Below are 27,657 nucleotides of genomic sequence, written 5' to 3'. Positions count from 1 at the left end.
CAATAAAAGACCAAGCTCTGATAATTTTATCCATTAAGGATCTCATAAGTTGGTCTACTTTTCTCCATTTCCACTGACATTAAGTTGGTTCAAGCTACGCTCATCTCTCAACATCGTCCTCACTGGTCTTCCTGCCTGCAATCCATTCTCTTTGCAGCATCCAGGATGACCTTTCTAAACACAAATGTCACTCTTCTGCTTTAAAGTCTTTGAAGATGCTGCGGGTGCCTGGGCGGCTCAGTCAGTTGATTGTCCGACTCTTGATTTACACTCAGGTCATGATTTCAGGGTCATGAGATCGAGCTCCAAGTTGGGTTCTGTGCTCAGTGGGGAGTCTGCTTGAGGTTCTCTCTCTCCCTATTCCTCTGCCTCTCCACATTTGCCCCCCTCTAAAATAAATAGATAAATCTTAAAAAAAAAAAAAAAAAAAAGCCTTTGAAGATGCTGTTCCCTCTGCCTGGAACACTTTCTCTTTAATCCTCTATTCTACACCCCACTACCTCTGCTGTATCCAGTGGAATTCAGTTGATCATGCAAATCTCAGCTCAGATACCACTTTGGCCAGGAAGCCCTTCTTGATTTCTCTTGGTCAGGCTGGATTAGATGCCTGTCTTATAAGCTTCCTTAGCATCCTGTTCTTACTCCTATTACTCTCGGCATACTATATCATAAAATGGTGTATTTGCTTATCTGTGTCCGTGATGAGATGAATAGCTCTATCCCAGGTGTGTCTGTCTGCTTCAGTCCCTAGACTACACTTGGCATGTTTATGGAATGAATAAATCAATACATCAATGAAAAGCCCTCTTTTCATTGGGTCTGAGTGGGAGACCATAAGGTGGGCCAAAATAATGAAAGACGGAGAATGTCTCAGGATGAGGCTTTGAGGAGAGGACTGGTCTCCAGCCTGAGTGCAAGAGCCCGGTGTCCTCCGAGAGCTACCTTGTCAGCCTGGCTCAAAAAGGAATTTGCTGACCTGTTCAGAAACAGTCCCATAATTCACTCTGATCCAGCTTCATGCTAAGCTGAAAATGTATAGACAAATTTAAAAAGAAGATGTAAAGATGATAAATGTTAGAAATAACCCTATCATGCAAATGCTCCCCTTAAAAGAATTAAAATTTCACCCAAATATGGGTCACCAGCCTTTCTTGTTGAGACTACACCGAACAGGAGCAAATAACACTGGCATCTCTGTTTGAAAGGGGGCTGGCTTAGTAATGGTTACGTTAAAGCAATGGCTTGGAAACATCACGACACTCTCCTTCTGTTCTTCACAACTGCAATCAGATAAAATTAAATTAGCCCAATGTGTCTCTGCTAAGTAAACAGACCACAAATCTTTCACTGAAGGCAGGTGATAATTTCCAAGACCACTAGAGATAAGAATTACAAGTTGACTTGATTTTTCCCCCTTCCTGTTTATAAAAGATTCTAGGTGCACTACAGAAAATGCCTGAAATATACTGAGAAATTGAAAATATTGGCTCTGCAGGCCACCACTTAGAAAACTCTGATGCAAACATTTTTTTTTAAGATTTTATTTATTTATTCATGAGAGACACAGGGAAAGGGAGGCAGAGACACAGGCAGTGGGAGAAGCAGGCTCCATGCAGGGAGCCTGACGTGGGACTCAGTCCTGGGACTCCAGGATCAAGCCCTGAGCTGAACGCAGGTGCTTAACCACTGAACCACCCAGGCATCCCTGATGCAAACATTTTGGTATGCTTTCCGTCTGTCTCCTGCTCACACATGCATTTTTATGCAGTTGAGGCCATGGCACATATAGCTATATACTCTGCTTTTTCCCTCCACTTAACATCATATTTAAAACATTTTGGGTGCCGATAAAATTTGGTATATCTTCATCACTACAGCTGCCTTGACTTATCATAATTTTTTATTGAACCATTCCCCTCTGGGCACTAAAGTTATAAGAATTTCCTTTAGAAAGATCTATTGACTCTCCTAATGACTGGTGTCTTCAGAGACTGCAAACCAATTTTTTAAATTGCTTAAACAAAAACATAATTAGGAAGTAGAACCTGGTCCCCACCCCACCCTGCCTCAATCAAGTACTGTGTGCACTACCTGACACAAATGTTTTGCATTTCTGAAGTTCTAGATTATTCATATGATAGCTTCTTGCTGGGAGTGTGGATTTAATATAATTGCTTCGGTTGATGGAACAGCTATATGAATATTAATGCTTGGTTGGAGTGTTTAGAGAGACACTTAAACATAGCCTCCTCCCCTCGCATGGAGCATGAGCAAGCGACGTTATTAGATGGTCCTGGCAGTCACATTCTCCCGGCAGCTACGCCAGGTCCCCAGGGCAATGTGGAACAAGGCACTCCAGAATATGGTAGTGCAGGAAGTAGGGACCTCCCACTCGTCCCCTCCACCTCACAAGCATCTCAGGGAGCATCTCTGTGAAGGATTTGGCTCCTCCATCTCTAAAATGATGAGGGTTTTGCATGAGGTTGTTGCTCTTTTTAAAATCCTGGTGAGATAGCCACTCTGTCCTCACTACCTAGCCCTCCTCCATTTCAAGGAGCATTTGAGGGAGAGGTTGGGTAGTAGCCACTAAATAAATGTCATTTTTTTTTTCTGACTGAACCGATAAAAAACAGAAGAAATGCTGTTGAGGCTTCTTTTTGAAAAAAAATGTTATTCTCTCAAACTGTATCTTAAGAACTAAAAGAATATATGAAACAACGCTTTCTCAAGATCCACTTAAAAAAAAAATTCCCTAATTTTGAAAGTAGCATATGTTCTTTCAAGGAAGACTTGAAAGAAAATATATATATATATATATACATATATAAAAGGAAAACAACAATCTCTTATAGCCTCACAGACTAAAGACATCAACTATGACATGTGAGTAGAGACATTTGCAGATAAAAACGCACAATGTTTGTGAGTTTTTATCTACAAATGTGTTCCCCCCACATGGCTGAGATCATATTGCATTTAAAATTTATATTTTACTTACTTTACTTATCTTAAGAGTTTCTAACACTGTTTAAAATTCCTCATGAGCATTTTGAATGGCTACACTCCCACTCCATTTAAAATGCTCTGAAATACTTGGTCATTTAGATGAATATGACTCCCTGTGTTCTCTCTGCGCCCCTCTTGTTTGTTTGTCTGTTTTTCCTATTTTCTATTCCTTCCTCTGAATCCTAAATCTCTGTCTTGAGCCCTGGAATCTTTTCAGGTAGTTTCAGACCCACTTTTCTGAGCACTCCACTTGGATACCCCACTGGTCTTTAAATGCAGCAAGTCAAAACCAAGCTCATTACCTTTCTCTCTTACCATGTCTTCCTCCTGTCTTAGCCTCGTCTGTTCCAGCGTCTCCATCTCCCCACTCACTGGGATGTCAGATCACTCCTCTCACCTCCCTCTGGCTGCTCCCTACATCTTTTTATACAACCTTTCAGATGCTTCTTCCAGAATGTCTCATCAATATGTCCCTCCCATCATAGGTTGCCAGACTTAGCGAGCAAAAATACAAGACACCCTGTTAAATCTGAATTTCAGGTAAATGAATAATTTGTTAGTATAAGTACATCCCATCCCATGTAATGAGCCAAAAATTACTCATTAATATGAAATCCAAGTTTAACTGGCTGAATCTGGTAACCCTCCTTCTGTCTCAGTGTCTACTACCCATACCTTACCACCTCTCATCTCTACTAGAAACCAGAGTCACTCAATGCCCCCTCTCCTTGCTCTGTGTCCAGTCCATTAATCTTTAAAAATCACAGCTCTAATGGTGTCATACTTTACCCATCACCTTCAGTGATTCCCCGTTGCCTAGTTCCTCATGCTGACATTTAGAAATGTCCACAGACTAGCTCTGACCTGCCGCCCTGGCACCATGTCATACTGCTGCCCCTTGGGGCTCTCAGCTCTAGCTCAAGTGTTGGTCCTGTGGTTACAAAATAAATTCTGCACTTTCCTCCCCAGGCCTCAGCTTGCATTATTCCTTCCATCTAGCAGGCCCTACCTCTATGTCTAAATCCTGACACCACCTTCACAGAGCCACCATCCTAGGTTAGGCCCTCCTCCCCTTGAATACAGATCACAAGATGTCTATTCCACAATTTTGGCAGTAAAAAAATAGTTGGAAATTGGCAATTTCATATGCTTTAGGCTAACGTAATAAAAGGTGCCCTACCATGTGCCTTACACTTTCTACAACATCATCATCTCACCCTTTTCTACCAAAACATCAAGTAATAGTAACTGCCTAAAGCAGTGTTTCTTAAGGTATACTCCTCTAACCACATGCAACAGAACTGCCCAGGGGAGGGGAAGGCATGTTAACAATGCAGATTCCAAGACTCCATCCTAGAGCTATGGAGGGGCCTGAGAATTTGCACTGTGAACAAGCGTTCCAGCTGAGCCTTATGTTCACTAAAATTGAGAACCACTGCCCACATGGAAAGTCTTCTCAGTCTACTGTACTCACACTGGTCCCTGAATATGGCTACACATACTCTAATGGCTCTATGGACTTACACTGCTCTTCCCACTTCAAGACTCAGCCTACCAAACACTATTACTGATCCTTCCGAGCCCAGTCAACTCCTGCCTCCTCCATAAATATGCCCTTTGTTCATGCCAGGACGTCTAGCGAAAGAAGTACCTATTAACTTATTGTCACTAATCGTGCATTTGTCTCTCCCAAATGGATTAGAACATTCATCCAAAACAAGAATTTTCTCTACACCAGCCATCCTTGCAAAGAGACTATCACCCTGTTATGCTGTGATAGTTACTAAGTAAATAAGTGCCATATTCATATCCAACCAAGGTCAATGGACACAAAGAAACGAACTAACCAAAGATGAAAGTGTCTTCCAAATTAGAAACCATGAGAAGGGGGTGTTCATTAAAAAAAAGATTTCCTCTATGAACAGAGGAAATGAACATGTACATTTAAGGGGAATCTACATGTAAATCCCAGTACAATGTGACAGGATCACAAGTAGTAAGTTAACTCAGTGTGATGAGCCAGGGCCTGTCAATCTTCCCCATGGCTGCTCCCTTTCATTGGGCAAGCCCTGGCCTGTCCATAAGTGGAGAAGAATTTCCACTAGTTGAGAGACATGCTTAGATCTGTTCCAAAAAGAGGCTGCAAACTCAGTAGAATAAACCCTTAATGCTTCATCCTCCTCTGGCTCTCCTGCCTGTCCCTGAGCTGCCATGTATTCCCTCCCCTTACCTCCCACAACCCAGAGGTTCTCCCTCCCATAATATCTCTGGGCTCCAGCTCTCCACATGTCCCTTCCACCACCATGCGTAGGTTCTCATCATTTCTCATCTGAGTCTCCGAGCTAGCCTCCACACCTCTGTATCTGTGGAACTCAGATCTTCGTGTTGCTCATGAAACTCTTCTGTTGCTCATAAACTCTCTCTGAGCTCCTCATTCTCTCAAGATAAAGTCCAGACCCTTATTCTGGACCATGGGGCCCTTCACAGCCCCATCTCTCCCTGCTTTCAATTCAATTCAATTCAATTCAATTCAATTCAATTCAACTCAATTCAGTTCAATTCCATAAATAGCCCCAGTGCCTTCCATATGCTGGGCCAAGCTGGAGACATGAAACCAAAGGATCTCAGCTCACAGGAGGGACAAATGAGTAAATATGCAATTGATGCAGCGCGATGGGCTTGAGAAACCCAGAAGACCTTGGAGATTTCATGAGTCAGTGGTGGAACTCCTGTAGGGAGTTAGTGCAGTACCAGGGCTATGGTTAAATCTCTAGCTCCAGGCCCAGGGATCTTTCCACAACTCAATGCAGTCTGGCTAAAAAGATTCTGCTTTGCCCAAGGGAATGGAAAAAAAAAAAAAAAAGACAAATCAAAAAGAAAGGACACAAGAGGATCCATGCTTAAAATACAAATTAAGTATTAAAATGCAAAACCCATAGAAGTTACTATAGGGATACTAAATCACAGTGAAACAAGATCATTTAAACACTGCATTTATAAGATGGAAACACTGGGAGTTGGATCACACTCAAGCAGAACCCCGATGAAAATACATGAGTCACCTACTTTGGTCAAGTAACAGAACTAAGATAACAACTTAACTTGCAGGCGTTTGGGCACCTCCACCATTTGGGCACCGGCAAAATGAGCACCCATGCCCTTGTATTCTGATAGCTATGAAAAATTGGGAGAAAATTACTTTAAAAATATCAAGAATAAAATGTACACGCTAAAGGCTTGAATTTACTTCAAAGAACCAAGAAACTAAATTTGAGAAGACATTAGTGCATTCTAAGAGAATTCCGAAAAGGAGATTGGGAAGGCGTCCTCTCAAAGGGAAGGCAGAGAACGACAGAGGAAAAGGAGATCCTAAGAGATTATCCAGCTGTGTTCTCTGCCCTCAGGGGACAGCAAGGCTTTTAGTCCAAGAGAGGTTGTTGACGTTTGTAGAACCCCATGTTTTAAAGTGCAGGCCTTGCGTCAGACAAGAAAGCAATTTAGTGAGTCATGACGTCAATTTCTTTTTAAACGAAAGAGAATGGAATCGAATAGAAAACACCAGGTTGCATCTCATGCGGCAAGAGTAAGCACTGAGCTTGGGGTGTAACTGTGTGTGCACATGAGATTATTCATTCCTGAGACAACATACCATTTCATATGACGAGTGGAGTCAAGAACGTTTGACAAACACTCTTCTAGAAAACTTTTTTATAAAGCGTTCTATTTTTAACACTTGTTAAACACATTCAGTTATGAATACAGACTCTTTTCCTCGTCCTTGTGCTAAAATTAAACAGAGAATATTAAAATTGGGAGGAAGAAACAAATTAGCAGAATGTAAATGAGGGAACTGATAACAAGACAGTAGAGACAACCGAATGAGACAGACAAGCTCTGTCCTTTATCCTAAAGGCTCCCACTTCATGATAACTAAACATTCTCTGGCTATTTTTTCCCCACATTGGAGCACTCGATACAGTACCGGCTCAAAAATCACTTGTCCCATGACCCCGGGGAAGCGGTAACACTTAATGAAGCAGTGTGAATGTTGCCTTTTGCATAATGTCAGTCTCCTGCACTTTTTTATTTTAGGGATAAAAATCACTTCATAGGGTTACCATAGCTCCTAGAAGGCGGGGAGGCTTATGTGTGGTCCACTGATAATCTCAATTCTATGATGGTGCCTGGTAAATAGTAGGTGTTCAAGAAATTTTGTTGGACTGAACTGATATGCATCAAAAGCCAGTAGAGATCAAGTTCTAACAACCATTTGTCACCTGAACCCCCTTGGCAAGAACAACTGGTTTCAGTAAACTGAGCAAAAGATATTCTATTTAGGAAAACAACAACAACAACAAAAATTCTAAGTGTAAGTTTCCAGGGGGCAAATAGCTAAGAATCTGATGCATCTTGGCCGAGAGGTCAAGTTAGTTCAAAGGCCTTGTTTCTCGTCCTTTTATAGAGTAAGAGCCTCTTAAAATGTTACAGGCTTTTTAGGATATCAAGCTTGGACCTACTTCTTTCAGACCTAATCTGGCTCCTGGAGACACAACAAAGATGCCTTTTCTAGTGGGGACAGCTTGAGGGCAATAACCACTCCGAATCTGAGGCGGCTGAGTTATTCCGGCCATCGCTAACTGGAGCCGGCAGGATGCCCAGGGGGGCCAGAGACAGAGAGCTGGATTTGGAGAAGCAGCCAAGTGACCAAGTAAATCAATAGTGGATCAAGCCGTGGTTGGCTTCCCTACAAGAAGCCCAGGCGGTGGAGAGTGGAGACCCGGCTGGGAAGTGGTCATTTGCCTTCCTCGACCCCTCGGCAGCTCTGTCCTATATTCATGCCTCACGGTCCAACCCCAACTCCTAACATGCAGCTGTGTGAGGTGCATCATTAAGGACGCCCTGCGTACGCGTACGTGAGAGGGATGGTGTTGGTCACAGGCAGAGTCCTTGGAAAGGCATTTGGAGTTATCAGTAAGGGGGATGGGTGGAAGATGCCCCTAACCAAAGGATCCGTTCAAACTCAACTCCAATTCCAACACAAAGAAGAGCTCACTAGTCACTGGTTACTTTTTCTTAGCCAGGTGAATATCTCAATAGTGATTATCCCCGGATAGTCGTCTTTACCAAGGACACCGATGAGGATTAAAGGTGGAAGATGGCAAGGAACAGAATAACCCTGTCTGCAGAGTTCAGTGGAGAGCAGGAATCCACACAGTCATTTTAGCGAAAAACAGTTTGGGCCTCCACCCCGCACCCAGTCTTTATCCCAGGCTCCCTCTGACCATCTGCCAACGCATGTTGAGGGAATATAAATCATTCCTGGGTTAACCTGAGCAGAATGTAATCAAGAGGGCAAGTTGGCCTGGGGCCAGGGGAGCAACAGGAAGGCTGCAGATCATGCACTCCAAAGTCAAGCGGGAACAAAGCTTGGACTTTTATAAACATATATGTGTACACACACACACACACACACACACACACAAATACTATGCATGCTTAGATACTTGGTTTGAATCTCACTTCTAATTCCCATATGACTTATCCTCTCCCTGTCTGTTTCTTAAATCATATGTAAAGGATAAAATATGTCCACAATGTCTAGCAGTGAAATTTAATGGGCCAGCAAACGACATAAGCTATCATTAGGGTGGCAGTATTGCAAAATGGATCAGAGTAGAGGTTTTGGACTCAGAGGGACTCCAGGGTGCTGGCCCCATGGACTTCATCGATTGTGAGGCCTTGGGAAAAGTTCCCTAACCTCTCTGAGCTTTCACTGTCTCACCTACAAAATGGAGATAAAAGCACTTCATAGGGTTACCATAAGGCTTAAATAAGAATATGTATGTAAAATGCCTGGCACAGACTAGATGGCCGTAAATGATGGCTATTACTTGATGGTTGGTCCCTTCAGAGAGGTAGACGTGGCCCCCATCAAGAGTTGTTCTGTCGCCACCTCAGGCAATCAGATGAATCTCTCAAAGGCCACTGATGCTCAAAATGCTGAAGTATCAACATGTGCCCCCATGGCCCTGTTCCTCCTCCCACAACCCCCAGGTCACTGTGTGGCACACACAGTGCTTCCTTGTTACCCAAGTGAGAAATCCTGCAATGCTCATCGACTCTTAACTGTCCCCACCTCCCCCTCCCCACCCCCGGCAAATCTACCATCTGCTGATTCTGCTTCTTAAAGGAGTCAACTCCATCTGCCCATCACAGTGTCAGTTCGGGGCACCATCAACCTGCCCGTGGATAGCATATCTCTAACCTCATCTCCCGGCCCTAGCTGCAAGCTCCCAGTCCCCCTGCAATCACTCCCCAAGCAGCAACTACTGTCATCTTTCTCAAGTTCAAATCTGACTGTGCTCTCTCCTGCTTTAAACCCTTCACTGGCTCCCAGAAATAAAGTCCAAGTCCCTTAACATGACTCCCAGAGCCTGCCATGATCTGCCCAGCACTTAGCACCCTCCCAGCCCCATCTCTCCTCGTGTCCCTTCTTGTTTTGTCGCTCCAGTCATGCCAAGGGGACGCACTTGCAGTTCTACAAATGAATCAGGCTCTCTCTCTGCAGGGATTTCGCATGTGCTTTCCCCTCTGCTGAGGACACCCACCTGTCCCTTCTCTTCTCCAATCTTTAGGTTTCAACTTAGGTATCGGTCATTTCTTCCAGGAAACCTTCTTGACATTTGAATACTGAGTTAGATACTTCGTCCCCTGTATGCAAGTGTCTACTTATGGCTCATCTTCCCCAGTAGCCTGGGAGCCCCTTGAAGACAAGACCCATTTTTTGTCATTGAAATACTTCAAGTGCCTAATACAGCGACTGGCACAACACGGGCACTCAAATATTTGTTTGCTGGACAGAGGCAAGCGATTGGCCTTGACCTGAGGAGCAATCTCTCTCTCTGGCCAAAGGCAGCAGTGGCACCGAGCTGCCCAGTAGCTAAACCAACCCTGGGCATCAGAGGTGTATGTCGAGCAAGGGCAACACACCTACCTAGGATGGCCACCACCTCATCATCCTGGATCACCTCCAGGGAGCCGGAGACCACAAAGCAGAGGCTGTCAACGCTCTCTCCCGCATGGTAGATAAGGTCCCCCGGGGCGCAGTGCACTGTCTGAAACTCCATGGCCAGAGCCCGCAGGCAGCCATCGCTGGCCAACCGGAAGGCTGGGTGTTCCTTGAACACCTTGCGGTTCAGGTGCACGCAGATGTCGGCTCTCATGTCCTTGGGGCAGATCTGCAGAACCTGGCCGGGCACAGGAAGAAACGGCGTCAGGGTCCTCACTGCGGTCTCCAGCCCATTGCCCCTTGCGACCCCAGGGGTGGAAGTAGCCCCACCGGGCTAGACTGCACTCCTCAAGGCACTGGTGGACAGGACAGCCACAGCATCTGTCAATTGTGGAGCTTACACTCTTGTGGGACAGATAAGCAGCGACCACAAAAATCCATGCTAGATGCTCAGAAGGGCCAGGGAGTCAGGGCTAAGAGTACGCGGGACTCTTTAGATTGACAGCTGGGGAAGGCTTATCTGAGGAGGTGACATGTAAGCTGACACCTACCAAATGTGTCAGAGGGAACCATATGAAAGAGGACATTCCAGCAGCAAGGCAAATGCTGTGAGGAGACCCAAGCAAGAACCAAAGTGAAAGGGGTCAAGGGGTAGGAGATGAAGTTTCGAGAGAATGCCAAGTACACATGCATGTAGAGACTTTGGGTTTTGAAAAGGCTTTGATTTTATTCTGAGTGTCATGGGGACATACTGGAGGCTTGGGAGCAGGGGAGCGACAAGACCAGACTATATTTTAAGAGGATCACTGCAGCGAGAGAGTGGAGTTAGAGGGCTCTGACTGTAGGGTGCCAAGGATGGAGCCAAGGAATTGAGTTAGGTCACTCCTGCAGGCGTCCCGGTGATGAGTGAGGGGACCCTAACTGGGAGGCTGGCAGGGGAGCCAGTGAGCAGCGGTCAGATTCAGAATGTGTTCTGAAGGTGGAGCTGATGCTGCTCAGGGACTGAATATGTGTGTGGCTTAAAGAGAGAGATAAAGTAGTATTTAGTGAGCATCTACTCTGTGCCAGGCATTGCTAAGTGCTTTAAAGTCATTCATTCATTTCATACTTATTTATTGAGCACTTATTAGACACCAGGAATCATCCTAGGCTCTGAGAATGTAGCGGTGAACAATACAGACCAAAGTCCTTGCCCTTGTGAAACTTACCATCTCGTGGGGGGAGGAGACAAATAATAGGCAAAAGAAGTGAAACTTAGCAATGATTTTACATTATTAAGTGTTATGTGCATTTAATAGCTCATCTAATCCTCACACAACACAACTCTATGATGTTCAGTGCTAGTACTACACCATCCTACAGATAAGGAAACCGAGGCACAGGGAAGACAAATCACTTCCCCAAAGTTGCACAGCCAGAAAACGGCAGAGCTGGGCTCTCAAACTAGGTAGTCTGAGTCCGGGGCCTGGTTGAGATACTAACCACTTCCTAAATTACGTCACTGCCCAAAACAAATGCACCTGTCGTGCCACTCTCAGCATCTAGAAATTCAGGGCAAAGTGGGAACTGTAAGAGGTCATTGGGTGGGGGGGGTCTTGTCTTTCGAGAAAGGAAAAATTTCTCAGCCTTTTCTAGGGGGAGAAAGTTCCCTGGACTAAATTTTTACAAGAAACCACTGCATGGTACCTTCCCTAGCAAGCATCAGGTGGACTTTTCCAGAGAAATTAGGAGTGTTCTTAAAATAATCCTTTCTCCCATCCTAGCCTAGCAAACAAAGCTGGGGGCCTGATGTCAAACATGTTGGGACGTCTGGGTGGCTCAGTGGTTGAGCGTCTGCCTTCAGCTCAGGGCATGATCCTGGGGTCCTGGGATCAAGTCCCACATCGGGCTCCCTGCACGGAGCCTGCTTCTCCCTCTGCCTGTGTCTCTGCCTCTCTCTCTGTGTCTCTCATGAATAAATAAATAAAATTTTTAAAAAAAGAGTCAAACATGTTCAGTGAAGACATTGCCTTTGGGTGCCAGTTACTCCTGCACCCCTGCTTCTCTGCCTTCACCGCAGGCCATTTGCCTCCACGCCTGGAGCTCATCTTGAAATCTGGAAGTTTCTCAGCCTCCTTCAAAACTCTCACCTTGGGATCCCTGGGTGGCGCAGCGGTTTGGCGCCTGCCTTTGGCCCAGGGCGCGATCCTGGAGACCCGGGATCGAATCCCACGTCAGGCTCCCGGTGCATGGAGCCTGCTTCTCCCTCTGCCTGTATCTCTGCCTCTCTCTCTCTCTCTCTGTGACTATCATAAATAAATAAAAATTAAAAAAAAAATTAAAAAAAAAAAAACTCTCACCTTGCCGGTGGCAGTTTTGCTCATACCCCACCCTCTCAAGAGCCCCCATGCTCTGCATGGACAGAGGAGGCAGTGGACAGAGGTGGTCCAGTAGTTAAAATCCATATTGGCTTATGGAGATTAAATGAAATGACATCTCTCAGCACATGGCCCCAAGGACAGCGCAGGACCCAGGAACAGACTCCATACATGCTGGTCCCCATGCTCTGTGCACCTCTTCCTTCTCATTCCGGGGTGGCAGGACGCTGAGGAAGTAAGCAGGACCCCCAGAAGAGGGGAGCGGAGCATTGGCGAGGCAGAGGACAATTCAGCCTGCCAAGGCTTAGATGGAGCGCTTGCTAAGTGTTTCCCTCCTTACGGCTCATTAAAAACAAGACTCCTGCAGAAATGCAGATTTAATTTGGATCTTCTTCTCCCCAAGCAGAACAACCAGGGAGTGGAGAACACTCACATGTCATGTCAAACCTGTGCCCGGCAGTTCAAAACCAAGATTTATTCTCCAGGTAAGTTCACCTTTAAATATTTGCTTTCCCCTGGGCTGAGCTTTGCTGGCAGAGGCTGCTAGTGAACGAGGCCTTGGCACGGAGACAATGTTTTATTCCTGGGCACTGTTTCCAAATCCACTGGAAAGCATGGGGGAGGAGGAGAGGGAATCTAGGGGTAGAGAAATCCGGACTGCCATGGCCCTCGGGCACCTCCGTCATTCTTCTGTTGGTTCCATACTGGGCGGGTGAGGGGGTCCTGACTACTTCCCTCGGAGCTGAATGCTTCTCAGCTGAAGACCCCTTCCTGGGCACCTTCCCTTCTCTTTGGACCTGAGGAGAGACCCTCCCTGCTGCTTCCTGAAGGCCCCCAAGGCCACTGGGAAATGTCACCATGAAGGCTCGTGGAACCTCCCCAGGCTGGACAGGATGGAACATGGTTGAGAGAATGGGCTTTAAGACCAAGCAGACTTGGATTCAAGTCCTGACATGAACACTTACTATTCATGTGAACTTGAAGCCATACTTAGCCTCTTTCCCAAGTCTTCAGTTTTGAACTTTGAGTATAGACTTCTTCGGGGGATTCCATGAGCTGGTGTGTGCAAAGCCCTGGCACACACATGTGCTCAGTGCATGCGGCCTTTCCTTTCTGAGGTTGTTGGCACAGCAGAGCAGTGGCTCAGGTTGAGGGAAGTTTTAAAGTCCAGGTCATAGGTGAAGGGGCCTTAGAGGTAGGCCTTAATATTAAAAGGCATCTAGTTTCCATGTGTTACAGACATAGAAACTGAGGCTCAGAGGGACAGGTGACATGCTCATGGTCACCCTCCCTCCTCCCCCACACACATACCCCTAGGCTCCCATAGTCATCGCTGACGACTTTGATCCAACATAGAGGGTAGGGGAACCAGGGAGAGGCATGGGACCACGCACCAGGGGCAGGGGCTAGGAGAGGAGCCACCCAGGCCAGGCTGGGCTCTGCAATGAGTTACCATAGTATTCCGTCTGCCACCCAGGCCAGGACCTGGGGCACACCCCCAAAGCCTCCCAGGAAAGTGAGACAGCAAGGGAGGGGCAGAGAGGGCAAACGCTGACGGTGCTGTCTCTCAGGGGCAGCCGCCCAGCCCAGCCCTGCACTGGGGTGGGGAATGGCTTCTTTCCAGACAACCAGATTCACAAAGCCATCTTGGCCCCTCGGAAAAGGAGCCCCAGGGCTGAGAGATCAAAGCTCCTTTCTGCTCCATCAGCTGCCAGGCACCCACAGAACCTACGTGCCTCGCTGAATGAAGCAAAAGCAACAGACGCAGTTAGGGCAGGTGGTTGGCAAAGCCAGGGACTAGGACCCACCCAAATGACACCCTGCCCGAGTGAGAAATGAGGGCAACTCCATCTGGACTCTTCTCCTCCTTCCCTTCAGTACATGTTTTAAAAACAAAACAAAACAAGACAAAAAAAAAAAAAAAAAAAAACAGTAATAGTAGGAAAAGCATAAGCTTCCAAGTCAGACAAAACTAGATTCAAATCCTGACTTTGCCATTCTTAACTCTATGACCAGAGGCAGTTAACAAATCTTTTTTTTTTTTTTTTTTTTTTTTTTTGCAGTTAACAAATCTAATCAGGCCTCTGTGTTCTCAGTCTCTTGGGTAGAAACAACGGTGGCTCCCTCTCAGAGTTGCTGTAGAGCATAGCTGAGGCGTGAACGTGGGGCCAGGCACGTGCAGAGGGCAGTAAATATTTGTTTTTAAGCACGTTCAAGGCATGGTAGCTGGTGCTACAGTGGTGAGCTTATTATATTACTGTTGTGATTATGGCAGATCTTCAACAAAACCGAATTATCATTCCTTTTAAGGTGGAAGCAATTAAATTGAGTTCAAGTTTTTCCTTTTAAACTGTCAACTCTCAACTAACTATTCTAATGCAAGGGTAGGAGCAAGGATAGCTGATCCAAAGTCGGTTGAATTTGGCTTGGAATGTGTTATATTTCTGCAGCAACGTTATCTTTCTGTTTTTCTTATTCTAACAGCAAAAGGAATCAGAATTCCCCAAGTACTTCAAGATTGGCAGTAAAAGGAGAAGTGTGGCTGAAAACACCGAGAAGCAGAGAAAAATGGACCCAGGATTACATGTCTGCTTATAGAAATATACACAGGAGATAATTCCTAAGAGAACAGAAAGTCCACTGTACCTTTTCTCTACTCTTCCCAGCCAACAAAATTTCTTCACTTTATTGAAATGCATATATGCGACTCTTAAAGAACAATAGGGATTTATTTTTGTTTCCATTTTGCAGATGGGGAAACCGATACCCTTAGCCTTAGAAAGATGTCTAACTGGGGTTTTCCTCAAGCCCAAGATGACTAACACACAAGCCCTCTATGGGTATTGACCAGACTTATCTGAAGAATAGGATCACCTGGGCACTTCTTACAAATGCAGATCTCTCCTCCCACCTTCCCCTCCTCTAAACCCAGATTCCATACCTCTGGGATAGAGGTTGGGAATCTCCATGGGAATAAAGACCACAAATCGTGGGATTCTTATCAGAGCTGAGACTACAGTGAGGCAACAGCCTTGGGTTAAAAACTCAGTAATCAAGATAAATTACAGTTTAATATTGTATTTTAAAATGTCAAAATTCATGCAAAAAAATCCCCAATGAACAAAATATCAAAAATTTGAAGAAAGACAAAGTCATTGGCAGTGCTGTGCCATCTCAGAGCCTGAGGCGGAAGGAAAATCAGTCACAATGATAACCTCCCCCTGGATGGCCCTGAGCTTTATCATCGTAAAAGTCTAGGAAGTTCTGCACCAGACAGCTAGGCTTCCAATGCCTCTCTTCTCTAGGAGACACACACTTTCTTTTGAGTTTCTTAAATAATGGCTCCTGATCTCTTAATTGCTGGTCCTTGAGCAAAGCTGATCTAGAAGCCATCAAAACCTCTGGAGGTAGGACATGGGAACCCGAAACTATCCAAATGAATTCTGATGCACAGCCAGGTTTGAGAACCCCTGCCCCAGGAGAGCCTCGGGTCTGAGAAAGCCGACACACAGGGCTCACCTGAGTTTGTCACCCTCCTTACCTTCTCTGTATCGATGCCCCTGGACATGGACCAGGTGGACACGATATAATCCATGACTCGCTCACTCAAGCCCTTTGGCACCTGGTAGAGCTTCAGGAAGTCCCGAACGCTGTTGAGCATCTCATGGTACCGGTTGGTGTTGGCATACATCTGTTGGAAAATGGTCGTCACGTTCCCAAAGATGGTGGCATACAGAAGTGCTGAGGCAGGAAGAGGAAAAGAGACAAGACATGAGTGGTCCTTCAACTGGGGCCCAAGAATGCCCAACTTGCCCAGAGTAGGCCAATGGCTAGAGCTGCCTTCTCCAGGACAGACTGTCCTGACCTCTTGAGAAGAACCTCACCCAGCAGCCTCTGGGAGTAGACTCCATTAAAGAGTCTCCTGACAGGAGGCCACTAGGACAAACATGTGGTAGGCAGGGCTAGCATAGATGGTTGCTGGCATGACTGGGGATGGAGCTAAGAGGCGGAGAGAGACAGTGGGGGCAGGAACAGTGAGACTACTCTCCACTTCTTGCCACAAAGTTTGAGCCATGCCTGAGGCTACCTGTCAAAGTCAAATGTGTTGTTGTGTATCAACCCAATTCCTAGCCCATCAGCAAGTTATCTTTCTCAAGCCCTGCCAACATGCCAAGGACTATGCTACCTGCCGAGGACAGGATGGGGAATGAGACATTCAGGCCTGGCTCTCTCACACAGCAAACAACGGAGTGGAAGAACAAACTCTGAATACCTCATCACAAGTAACTAAATAATAGCAAGGCTGCCAAGAGCAATGAAGGATGTTATTTATAACTTTGCTTCACTTATTGTTAAGGTACATGTAAATACAACAATCTACTCCACTGTGGGGGGCTCCTAAGAGAAAAGCATGATTGCAATAGGGCAAAAATAAAATCTCCAAGGTCACCTTGGAGATATAACAGGTACATACTTTGTGCTCCTACTGCTTCCCCTACATTAGCATCAGGAAGGAGGACCATTACATCATCACAAAACCCCATGTTCTACCTCTAAGTCCTCTTTGCCCTTGAAGGCTGAGCTCCAGGGCTACCACTTCCAGAAAGAAGCTGACCATGACTCCCCAGGCTTGAAATGGTATATAAACCATTTTGCAAGCCATATGCTTCTTACTCTGCTTGTGCCTGTATGAATTGCTTGAAGGCTGGACCCATCTTTTCCTGGCCATGGTATCCCTGGGAGCTAACACTATACCAGTGGCCAATAAATATTTGTCAAGTTATTTTTAATAAATAATACAATGGAATATTACTTAGCTATTAGAAACGACAAATACCCATCATTTGCTTTGACATGGATGGAACTGGAGGGTATTATGCTGAGTGAAATAAGTCAATCAGAGAAGGACAAACATTATATGTTCTCATTCATTTGGGGAATATAAATAATAGTGAAAGGGAATAGAGGGGAATGGAGAAGAAATGGGTAGGATATATCAGAAAGGGAGACAGAACATGGAAGACTCCTAACTCTGGGAAATGAACTAGGGGTGGTGGAAGGGGAGGAGGACAGGGGGTGGGGGTGACTGGGTGACGGGCACTGAGGGGGGCACTTGATGGGATGAGCACTGGGTGTTATTCTGTATGTTGGCAAATTGAACACCAATAAAAAATAAATTTTTATTAAAAAATAAAATAAATAAATAAATTGCATATTATATGTGAAGTTCACACATGTTTTTGCTTCAGTTTTTTTAACTGCGTTATTGTTGATATATAATAAACTGCACACTTAAAATATACAACCTGATAAGCTTTGAAATATGTATACACTCACAAAACCATCCCAATCAAGTCAGTGAACACTTCTACCACTTTCCAAAAAGTTTTGTCATGTCCCTTTATAGTCTTTCCTGTTTCCAAGTGATTGCTAATATTTTCTGTCACCATAGATTAGCTTGCATTTTCAAGAATGTTCTATAAATGTAATCATACAGTATATACTCTTTTTTTAATGTTTTACTTAGATATAATTCATACGCCATGAAATATATCCACATATAGTATCCAATCCAATAGCTTCTGTTATATTTTCCAGAGTCGAGCAGCCATCACTAAGTCTAGGGTTAGAATATTTCCATACTCCTCCCAAAGAAACCCCTTAACCACTAGCATTCCCCACCCTACCCCCACACCCCTAGCCCTCGGCAACCAGTAATCTGCTTTCTATCTCTATAGATTTGCCTACTCTGGACATATAAATTAAATCATACAATATGTAAACTTCAACAGCTGGCTCTTCTCTGTAACACAATGTTTTCAAGGTTCATCCTTGCTGCAGCACATTTTGGTACTTCATTCCTCTTTATTGTTGAAGAAATATTCAACAATATTGACAATCCACATTTCATTTATCCCTTCAGCCGTTCATGGGCATTTGGGTTATTTGCTTCTTGGCTATTATGAGTAACGCTGTTAGGAACACTCAAGAACAAGTTTTTGCATGAACATGTTTTCAGTTCTCTTGGGCAGATAACTAGGTGTGGAATTTCTGGGTCATCCAGTAACTATGGTGAACAATTTGAGGAACTGGAGCAGATGGAGCATGTTCCATTCCCATCAACAGTGTATGAGAGCTCCAAATGTCTCCAACACCCTGTCAACACTTGCTATCATCTGTCTTTTTGATTACTGCTGTCCTAGTGAGTGAGAACTGCTATCTTATCCTAGTTTGAATGTGCATTTCTCTGATGGCCAGTGACACTGAGCATCTTTTCATGTGCTTATTGGTCATTCTTCTCTATTCTTTGGAGAAATGTCCATTTAAATCTTGCCTATTTCTCAGTTGGGTTTGTCTTTTATTGAGTTGTAAGTGTTCTTTATATATTCTGGATACAAACCCTCTATCAGATATATGATTTGCAAATACCTTCTCATGCCACGTGGATTGTCTTCTCACTTTCTTTTCCTTTTCTTTCTTTTCTTTCTTTTTCTTTCTTTTTTTTTTTTTTTTTTTTTTTGTCTTTTCACTTACTTGATGGCATTGTTTACACGTAAACATTTTTGGTTTTGAGGTAGTCCAAATCATCTATATTTTTCTTTTGTACTTTGTTTTGACTGGCTTCTTTTTTTTTCAGTTTATAATACAACGATTTTAATCATCTTGAGTGTTATAAAGAATGGATATACATGTACAAGAATGCATCAGGACACGTGCAAATATTGACTAGTTTCTTATACTCAGCATAATTATTTTGAGAGTCATCCATGTTGGTGCATTATGAATAGTTCATTCCCTTTTTTTAAGAAAAAAACCTTTCATTTTGAAATAATTATAAATTAACAAAATCTGTAAAAATACTATAGATACTGTATACCCCTTGCCCTATTTCCCCACTGGTTACATCTTATACAATTAGAACATAATGTCAAAACCAGAAGATTTACAACATCTACAAAGTATGTATATAACTCTGTGTCGTTTTATCACACATGTAGTTTCATGAAACCAGCTTCACACTCATAAGATAAAACTGTCTCATCACTGCAGAAATCTCTCTTTATATGCACATTCCCCCAGGGAACCACTAATTTCTTCTCCTTTTCTTATAATTATGCCATTTCAAAAACATTATATAAATGGTATCATGCAGTATGTGACCTTTTGAGATTGGCCTTTTACACTTAGCAAAATGCCCTTGAGATGCATCCATGTTGTTGCATGTATCAATGGTTCATTCCATTTTATTGATGAATACTGTCCCATTATATGGAGAGGCCACAATAATTCTCTCAAATGATCTTACTCAGGCTTAGCTGAAGACTAAGAGAGGGAAAAATAAGAGAGAAAGACATGGATCTAGATGTAAGGAAAGGAAATCTTTTTCCTTTTTTTTTTTTGTATATTTTTTTATTGGAGTTCGATTTGTCAACATATAGCATAACACCCAGTGCTCATCCCGCCAAGTGCCCCCCTCAGTGCCCATCACCCAGTCACCCTATCCCCCGCCCACCTCCCTTTCCACTACCCCTTATTCATTTCCCACTGTTAGGAGCCTCTCATGTTCGGTCTCCCTCTCTGATATTTCCCCCTCATTTTCTCTCCTTTCCCCTAAGGAAAGGAAATCTTCAGTAGTCTGTCCACCAGGGCTGGATATGGCTCCCCAAGTCACTGAGCCCAAAATTCCACCTGAGAAGAATTAGAAATGAGGACTGGAAAGAGTGCTGCCAACTCTAGAAAGGTACCATGGAGTGGTATCAATCTGAACAAAAGAAACCAGATAAAAACAAAAGTAGCCAAAGCCTGAATAATGCCAGACACAGCCCTTACCAGCTCATAAATAACCTCATACACAAAGAGGTCCAATCTCCTGCTTCCTGCCTCCTACATCACCAAGTGTACTCGGGACCAGCCTCCCAGGGCCTGGGCTGGCTCCCTTGTTCCCAGTGAGTCTGACTCTAACTCAATAAGCCTGTAGGGCAGGCTTGGCTCAGCTCTGTTTCCTGGGCCATAATGAACCAGAGGTCATGAATGAAGAGTAAGAGGTGCCTTTCTCGGATGGCTGCCAGAAAATTAATTTAATTTTGAGCTTAAAAATATAGTTATGCCAAATCAATACAGTAAGAATAGCTCTCTTGTCCATGATTTGAGAACTAGGTGCAGATCTGAAGCACTGGTGTGCTGGTCAGACAATTAAGGCGACGATGCCACATCTATCATTTACAGCCCAGGGCTGCTCTCATGCCAGTCTGCTTCTGAGACATTCTAGAAGGCTAAAAGTCCTCACAAGGGCTTTATTTAATTACTATTACTATTAGAAACATTATTACTATTAAAAATGGGTAATTCTCTCAATGCTCTTTCTCTAATTTTATATGAAGTGAGATTATACATTTTTCATGCATACATTTTATCTATTGATATCTCTATAAAGCATTATGCCTTACATACTCACAACCTAACTGGGAGAGATTGCACATACGTCCAGCTGCCACTTGCACAGCTATCTGAGTGTGACATGGGGAGGAAGAGAGGGAGATTGGTATGTTCCCTGCATAAGAGCCTCACAGTGCAGAGGATGCCCCGGATGACCCTAAATGCGAATTAGTTAGGTCCCCCCACACTGGGAAAGACCTTTCTCAATCCCAAGGCAAGATGCTGATTTGGGTGAGGGCTGGTCTTTCTCTCTGTGAGCAGTTTAGAGTTAACACTGTATCATAGCAAGGGCCCTGGGCACCACTCAAAGAAAAATAATCATGGTATATTCTCTGGCCCTTAATTAAAAGTTGACGTATGGAATTTAGGGGAAGGGGAGCAAAAGCTTTTGTTTCCCTTTTTAAATTGTCATTTAAAAATAAATAAATAAAAATAAAAAATAAATAAATTTTCACATTTATTTGTCTACACATACACATAAAGAATTAAATAGCCAAAGCTTTTTTTGGTCTTTACTCCCTTAGATCTTCTTTCTTTTCCCCCAGTTCCCCTTCTGCAGAAGCACCCATTTTCCATTGTATTAGCTAATTTGGTTTGCTGTTGATCTTCCTAGTTGAATGCCATTCTCAAATCACCATATCCTGATATTTCAGGTTTAGGAATTATCTGCTGGCCTCTGAGAATTTAGCTCCCTTCCTCCTCTCCAATCTCATACATGTTTCCTTCTCCTCTTCCCCTTGCCCCATCCTCAGACATGGTTATAGCATCATCTTGGTTAGATAATTATCTATGCGGATATTATTGTAACTGGGTGAGAAATATTCACAGCTAAACCACACAGGATACTCGGGTCACTTTTTCTTTTCTTCTTTTCTTTTCTTTTTCTTCTTTTCTTCTTTTCTTTTTTTTTCTTTTTTTCTTTTTTTTCTTTCTTTTCTCCTTTTTAAATTTAAATTCAATTAATTAATATATAGTGTATTCTTAGTTTCAGAGGCAGAGTTCAGTGATTCATCAGTCTTACTGAATACCCAGTACTCATTACATCACATACTCTCTTTAATAATGCCCATCATCCGGTTACCCCATCCCCCCACCCTCTCCTCCAGCGACCCTCAGTCTGCTTCCTATGATTAAGAGTCTCCTATAGTGGGGATTCCTGTGTGGCTCAGTGGTTTGGCACCTGCCTTCGGCCCAGGGCGTGATCCTGGAGACCCGGGATTGAGTCCCATGTCAGGCTCCCTGCATGGAGCCTGCTTCTCCCTCTGCCTGTGTCTCTGCCTCTCTCTTTCTGTGTTTCTCATGAATAAATAAATAAAATCTTTTTTTTTTTTTTAAAGAGCCTCTTATGGTTTGTCTTCTTCTCTGATTTTATCTTGTTTTATTTTTCCCTCTTTCCCACATGATCCTGTTTTGTTTCTTAAATTCCACATATATTCATATGAGATCACCTGATAATTGTCTTTCTCTGATTAACTTATTTTGCTTAGCATAATACCCTCTAGTTCTATACACGTTATTGCAAATGGCAAGATTTCATTTTTGACGGCTGAGTTGTATTCCATTGTGTGTGTGTGCGTGTGTATACCATCTTCTTCTTTATCCATTCATCTGTCGGTGGATATCTTAGACCTTTTCCATAGTTTGGCTATTGTGGATATTGCTGCTATAAACATTTGAGGTGCAAGTGCCCCTTCAGATCACTACTTTTGTATCTTTGGGATAAACACCCAGTAGTGCAATTGCTGGGTTGTAGCATAGCTCTATTTTCAACTTTTTGAGGAATCTCTATACTATTTTCCAGAATGGCTGCACCAGCTTGCATTCCTACCAACAGTGTAGGAGGGTTCCCCTTTCTCTGCATCCTTACTAACATCTGTCCTTTCCTGACTTGTTAATTCTAGCCATTCTGATTGGTGTGAGGTATCTCATTGTGGTTTTGATTTGTATATCCTTAATGTTGAGTGATGTTGAGCATTTTTTATGTGTCTGTTGGCCATGTGTAGGTCTTTCTTTGGAGACATGTCTCTTCATGTCTTCAAGCATCCAATTCTTGATCTCAGCTCAGGTCTTAATCTCAGGGTTGTGAGTTCCTACGGAAAGAAGGAAAGAAAGAAGAAAGAAAAAAAAAAGAAAAGAAAAGAGAGAGAGAGAGGAAACAAGAGAAAAAAAGAGAAAAAAGAAATTTCTCCTAGAGGTTTCTGAACCATTATGGTGCCAGCTATGCGGGTGCCTCTGCCCCAGCGTCCTGGGAAGTAGCTTCACTTATTTGAGTCAGATCCCCTGATTCCTGTATCCCATGTCTTTCACCCTCTTGGTTTACCAGTGTATGTTGGTAAAGACACGCTTTTATAGTTTTCTGAGAGAGGGTATATGGGAGCAAAACTTTGAGACCTAATGTTTACTCTTACACTCAATTAATAGCTAAACTGGGTGTTGAATTCTAGATGTGAAATCATTTCTCTCTTTCCTCAATAGAAGCATTTCTCCACTGGCTTCCCTGTGTTGAGAAGAAAAAAGCATTCAAGATCCTTCACCCTACAGACTGAACCTGTTTTTTCCTCTCGAGAAACTTTTTCCACATGTTCTGAAAATTCATGACAGTGCGCCTTTTGCTGTGGCTCAGTTCTCATTCGTTGTGCTAGGCTTTTAGTAGGCCCTTTCAACCTGGAAATTTATGGCCTTCATTTCTAGGAAATTTTCTTGGGTTATTTCGTTTTCTTCCTTCCTTTCTTGTTTCTTTTCTTTCTTTTCTTCTTTTCTTTTCTTTCCTTCTTTCTCTTTTTTTTAAAAACTTGCCTCCAGCAGATCAAAGTGAAAATAAAAGAAGAGGGGAGAAGGAAGGAGAGGAGGGGTGGGAGGGGAAGGGTGGGGAGGGGAGAGGGCAGGGAAGGGGAGGGAAGAGTAAAGAAAGAAAACATGCAGAGTGGTGACAGTGGTGGATGAGGTGATGGAAGGATAAGCATAATAAGGACACTTTATTTCTCGTCAGCTTTTTAAAAATCACTTAAAATAAAATTCCTCACAGTTTCTCAAAAAAGGGAGAAGGAAAATTGAGAGACTGTTCTATTTTATGAACCCAAGATGGAAGGAAACCCTCGTGAGAAACAACAAAGTAAGGGCAGTGGAAAAGGAAGTAAGAAGGTAGCTCAACCTCAAGGATCTTGGGTGGAACAGAAAAGAGACATTGCAGGAGTGAGTCTGGAAAGAAGAAGTGTGTTTAGCAGGTCACAGCTCCGAAGCCCTTGGCTTATTCTTTGTTTATGCTTACCCTGCTCTCCAGCTCCTGACTGCCTTAGCACCCTAGTCTAGAGCCAGTGGCCATACCACTGCCCCATCTCTCATCTCTGTCTCTTTGGGGTATCTTCTGGAAGTGGGATGGGCACCTTATCTGCCTGCTAACAAAGGGGAGTAAAGACAGGAAGACCCCGTCCCTGTGTTAGCAGGGCCTCTCAAGCATTCTGGGTGACTGGCTTCTACAAAACTATTAGGACCTCACCCTCGTACTTTTAATAATCAGTGGGTCAAACAGACTTGTGGGCTTCTTTAGGAAGTTGGTCATTATTTACAAAATTACTCCTGTTGAAAAATGCACCTCAACTTCTAATGCAGAACATAATTTACTCCTAAACTCAAGAAGGCTAAAAAAGTTTTTAAAGGTCGGGGAGGGGTACCTGGGTGGCTCAGTTAGTTAAGTGTCTGCTTTCGGCTCAGTTTGTGGATCTCAGGGTCCTGAGTTCCAGACCCACACTGGGCTCCCTGCTCATCAGGGAGTCTGCTTCTCCCTCTCCTGCTCGTCCTCTCACTGGCATTCTCTATGTCTCTCTTTTTCAAATGAATATTTTTTTTTAATCTTTAAAAAAAAGATTTTAAGTAAAAAGAGCTATTTCTATAGATGTATCAAAGCTTAGAGATAAGGACTAATGAGTCTTCTTTCTTTTTGTAATAATTTCAAAATCATTGCCCTCTGTGGGTAGTTTATGGGTTTATACAAACTGACTTTGTTCTATACAAAATTCCAAGTGATACATTAAAACAGAATTTAAAGAAGACACTACTCTCTCACCTGTGCTTTTTTCTGTACTCTTAATTCCCAGCAGAGGGTCATCAAGCCTTTGCTAGCCCTTACCATCTGGCCACTCCATTTGGCAATGATGGGGACATGCTGGTCCTGGAATGTGAATTGATATGGATATAGCCACATTGACATCTCTGACATCTTTCTTTTCCTCTTTTATGTCAAATACAGAAAAAGACTAAAAAAGCATGGGTTGAGTGAATACACTGAGGGAATAAGTATTGATGCAAGAGACAAATCAGGTAAAAACACAGTAATTCTGAAAAGAGAATCCTTAAAAGTGAAGGTAGGCTTTCAAAGTCATATTGGTAAAAAATTCTCTTGGTTCCACCTTTTGTTTCATCCAGTTTTACTGAGAGAGAACATTGTATTAGTTTAAGGTATATCACAAAATGATTTGATATATGTATAGACTGAGAAATGTTACCACAATAAGTTTAGTTACATAGTTAATTGAGTTCTTTGATAGTTTCTTTCCCTTCGTTTTTCTATTCTTTTTTTCCCAGATCTCCTGTTAATCAGGTGCTGGACTCCTGGACTAATCTAATATTCTTATTTTTCTCTCCAGTTTCCTATCACTTCATGGGAAATTTCTTCAATTTTTATCTCCTATTTCTTTTACTTATTTTTTAGAGAGAGGGAGAGAGAGAGAGAGAGAGAGAGAGATTGCATGAGGGGGTATGGTGGGGGCAGAGGGAGAGAGAGAGAGAGAGAGAATCTTAAGCAGGTTCCATGCCCAGCATGAAGCCCAACGTGGGGCTCAATCTTATGACCCTGAGACAGTGACCTGAGCGGAAATCAAGAGTTGGATGCTCAACCAACTGAGCCACTTGGATGCCCTGTTTTCTTTACCTTTTATTTAATTTTCATTTGATGTTATACTTTGCATTCCCATCAATTTCTTATTCTCTAAATGTTGCTTTTTAATAGCATTCTGTTGTTTCATTGATGTTAATATCTTTTGTCTTCTGAAGATATTAATAATAGATATATTTTTAAGTTTTCTTATCCCTGCTTGGTCTTTGTTTCCTCATTTATTTGTGTTTGCCTGCCTTTCAGATTACAAACATATGGCAATCCTTAGGTGCCTGCTCATAATTAAGAGTGGGACCCTTGTGTGTATGAGTGGTGGGAGAAGTCGTTGTTGGGGACCTGGTTGGAGTTTGTGTTGAAGAATGTACGGTGTCATCAACTTTAGGATTGTCCTTTTGGATTTTGCTGAGTTCCTAGAGAAGTCCTCAGTCTCCTGGCTGGAGAATGCTTGCAGCATAGCAATCAAGTAGGGAGGTTGAAGGTCTCAACATTCAGTATATAAACTTTGCCTTAGGCTCTTCTGTCATATGGTACCTCTTCCTTTCACTGTCCCTTGTCTCTTCCAGTCTAGAGACTCTCTCAAGAATACACATGGCTTCTGTGAGTGGGGAAGGGGCACTGACTCAGCTTCATAGAAGGAGAAGGATATTTGGGGGTCTAAATGCTGCTTCTTTTTTTGAGAGAGAGTGAGAGAGCACATGCACAAGCAAGCAGGGGTGAGTGGGTGGAGGGAGGACAGAGGGAAAGGCAGAGAGAGAATCATAAGCAGACTCCATGCCCAGTGCGGAGCCCAATGCGGGGCTCCATCCCATGACCCTGAAATCATGACCTGAGCTGAAATCAAGAGTCAGATGCTTAACTGACAGCCACCCACACGCCCCTACAGGGATCTAAATGCTTCTTAAACTTTCAACCAGCCCTATTTTTAGCTCCCCCTTCATCCTCACTTCTAATGACACTATTGCCACTAATGCCTGGGTCTTTCAGGAAATTCTGCTGTAAATCAAATTATTGTCTAGATTTCCCCTCTATCATCTTAGGATTCAGCTTTTTTTGGTCTGCCAAGTCAATCACTGCTTTTTAGCTTTCCAATTTTTGTTACTCTCCTCTCGTGCTCTTTGTCCTAATGTGTTAATGTGCTAAAAGGACGTTTCCTTTGTTGTTGCTTTAATGGTGTTTTGGGAGTGATCGGGCGTAAATGTGTGTGTTCAGTCAACCATGTTTTCTGACAGCCATACTAATGGTTTGCAAAGGCAATTAGGAACTGCTGGCTGTGGCCCAAGGTGACCCCCCACAAAACTGAAAAGTAGTTTTCAAATCTTTAAAGCCAAGAGCTCAGAGCAATGTAGCAATCATACAAAATAAAGCCACCTAAGAGTGGATACCATCACTACTTGGCAGAAAAGGAAAACGAAGTTTAGTATCAGTGAAACAGCATGCAGGGAGGCCAGAACCCAGGGTCTCTCTGACCCCAAGGCCATACTCCACTAAACCACCCCCTCCTAAGCTTCAGTGTGTGTCAGAATCACCTGGAGGGCATCTGACACAGTTCTGGACACTTGACCCCACAGTTCCTGATTCCGTAGGGTGGGTGGGCCCTAGAGAATATATACCTCTAACAAATTCCCAGGTCATACTGTTACTGCTGGGAACAATGAGCAGCACGGCACTATCATTCTCTCTCCTCTTCCACCGTTTGTTTATTTCAGATTATGTTGTCAAACTCTATGGACATAAATGTTGCTTTTGATTAGTTCTTCATGGTCAAGGCATGTTACATTATTCACCAATTTCTTTCTTTAGAGTAGGTTTATACAGATCAAAAGGAGAGAGCTGCTTTTCTATAAAAAGCCCATTTCTGGGATATAGACTATAATATCCCCCCTTTCCCCTCCTCCCCCCTTCCTTCTCTCCACCCTGTTCCCCGCTTCAACTCTACTCCCACCCTAGCTATCCTTTCA

The 27,657-nt window shown here is 43.5% G+C and overlaps 1 protein-coding gene across 2 annotated transcripts in view; it reads right to left on the bottom strand.

Moving 5' to 3' along the window:
- The window catches only part of KCNH1 (potassium voltage-gated channel subfamily H member 1), a 367,276-nt gene that overhangs the window by 92,439 nt on the left and 247,180 nt on the right, over positions 1-27,657 (bottom strand). For both annotated transcript variants that reach the window (XM_072733343.1, XM_072733344.1), the window contains exons 8-9: positions 15,914-16,113; positions 10,001-10,253 (exon numbers count right to left, since the gene is read on the bottom strand). In XM_072733343.1, the coding sequence (XP_072589444.1) occupies positions 10,001-10,253; positions 15,914-16,113 (453 nt within the window). The remainder of the gene's footprint in view (positions 1-10,000; positions 10,254-15,913; positions 16,114-27,657) is intronic.

This window comes from Vulpes vulpes, chromosome 13, assembly GCF_048418805.1.
Source record: "Vulpes vulpes isolate BD-2025 chromosome 13, VulVul3, whole genome shotgun sequence".
NCBI classification, from domain to species: Eukaryota; Metazoa; Chordata; class Mammalia; order Carnivora; family Canidae; genus Vulpes; species Vulpes vulpes.
This window is presented reverse-complemented; position numbering and strand designations above follow the sequence as displayed.